The sequence below is a fragment of the Monoraphidium neglectum genome, assembly GCF_000611645.1.
Source record: "Monoraphidium neglectum strain SAG 48.87 unplaced genomic scaffold scaffold02156, whole genome shotgun sequence".
Classification (NCBI taxonomy): domain Eukaryota; kingdom Viridiplantae; phylum Chlorophyta; class Chlorophyceae; order Sphaeropleales; family Selenastraceae; genus Monoraphidium; species Monoraphidium neglectum.
The window spans coordinates 10,996-12,400 of NW_014011472.1; the positions used below are offsets into that span (position 1 = coordinate 10,996).

Here is a 1,405-nt window from a genome sequence, read left to right on the forward strand (position 1 = left end):
CCGGCGGGGGCGGCGGCCGGGCCAGCCCCACCCCGCCGCCTCGCTGGTGAGCCAGCACGCCCCCCCCCCTCCCACGAGAACGGGGCGCCCCCCAGCCAGGCGAGGCGAACGGAAGCGTGCGCGGGCCCCCCTGCCCCCCGCGCGCGCGCGCGGCGCCCACCAGCAGCCTGCTGAGCGCCTCCTCCCGCGACGTCACCTTCTCGTCAGCTTCCTTCCCGCGCAGATCGCGCACCTGGGGGTCCGCGGAGTGCAGGTCGGGTGTAAGAGGAAGGGAGAGGGTCCAGTGGCCAAACCTCGCCGTGCGGCGTCAGACCTAATCATGTGTACATTCAACTGTATAATGGTATGGATGATAATGTATGTACACATATACATGTGTACACATGTGTATATACATGCATGAATACACCCCTGATCAGATGCCCCAATGCCACCCACCAGCAGGAACACCAGGATCGCGAGCGCTGCCGAGTTGACCCCGAGGTTGGTCAACGACTCGGTCAACGGGGGGGCGTCGGGGCCGCCTGATCCACAGGAAGTCGAGGGGGTGCGGTGGTGGGGGTCAGGGAGGAGTTCAGGGAGGGGGAGGGGAGGGGGCCGAGGGAGGGCAGGGAGGGGAGATGAGGTGGCCGCCAGCAGTAGTGACACTGGGACCGCAAGGGCCCGCCTGGGGCCGGTGAAGGTGCTGAGGGGACGCGTGGCGCCACGGCACGCCTCAGACTCCGCAGAGCGCCGACCGCCCGCGCGCCGCCCCTTCCCCAACGGCGCCCTCTGCCCGCCGCTGCGACGAGAACCCCCCGCTACCGTGCGCGTGCCGGCAGGCTGTGTGCTTGCTGCCGTGCGCAAGTCGGCATCACCCGACGTCGGCCCCTCCCGTTTTGCTCACCCCTCAGCGACTGCACTAGGCGCCCGATGATCACTATCAGCCCCAAGCCGGCGCCGCCCGCCAGGCCGCCGAAGATAAACGTGCGCGCGAAGCGGAAGGGCGCCTGCGGGCGGGAGACGCACACGCGCGTGCCCGCAGCTCAGAGCGCGCTCCGCGGCCGCCAGGGGAGGACGCGCCTCGCCTAGGCCCGACACCATCACACCCGCACCGCGACGCCCGGTGCAGCTGCCTCGCCGTTGCGGGCGGCCCGCCGCCGCCGTCCCCCTCGCCCTCCGCCGCTGTCATGGATTGCTGCCGGGCTGCAGCGGTGGTGCCCCACCTTGGCCTCTGTCCGCAGGTTGATTTTCTGCTCCCGGGAGAGGCCGCCCTTGGCCTCTGTCATCATGTCCAGCCACTCCCGCGTGTCACGCAGCTCCCGGAGGTCCTTGTCCTGTTGATATGTGTGTGTGTGTGTGCGTGCGTGTGTGTGTGTGTGTGTGTGTGTGTGTGTGTGTGTGTGGGTGGGTGGGGGGGTGTGTG

The 1,405-nt window shown here is 69.4% G+C and overlaps 1 protein-coding gene across 1 annotated transcript in view; it reads right to left on the reverse strand.

Moving 5' to 3' along the window:
* The window catches only part of MNEG_10037 (hypothetical protein), a gene marked incomplete at both ends in the record, with an annotated part of 4,549 nt that extends 3,281 nt beyond the window's left edge, over positions 1-1,268 (reverse strand). Inside the window, 4 exons of the mRNA XM_014041493.1 lie at positions 161-232; positions 439-524; positions 887-989; positions 1,206-1,268. Coding sequence (XP_013896947.1) covers positions 161-232; positions 439-524; positions 887-989; positions 1,206-1,268 — 324 coding nt within the window. The remainder of the gene's footprint in view (positions 1-160; positions 233-438; positions 525-886; positions 990-1,205) is intronic.
* Positions 1,269-1,405: the final 137 nt, after the last annotated feature.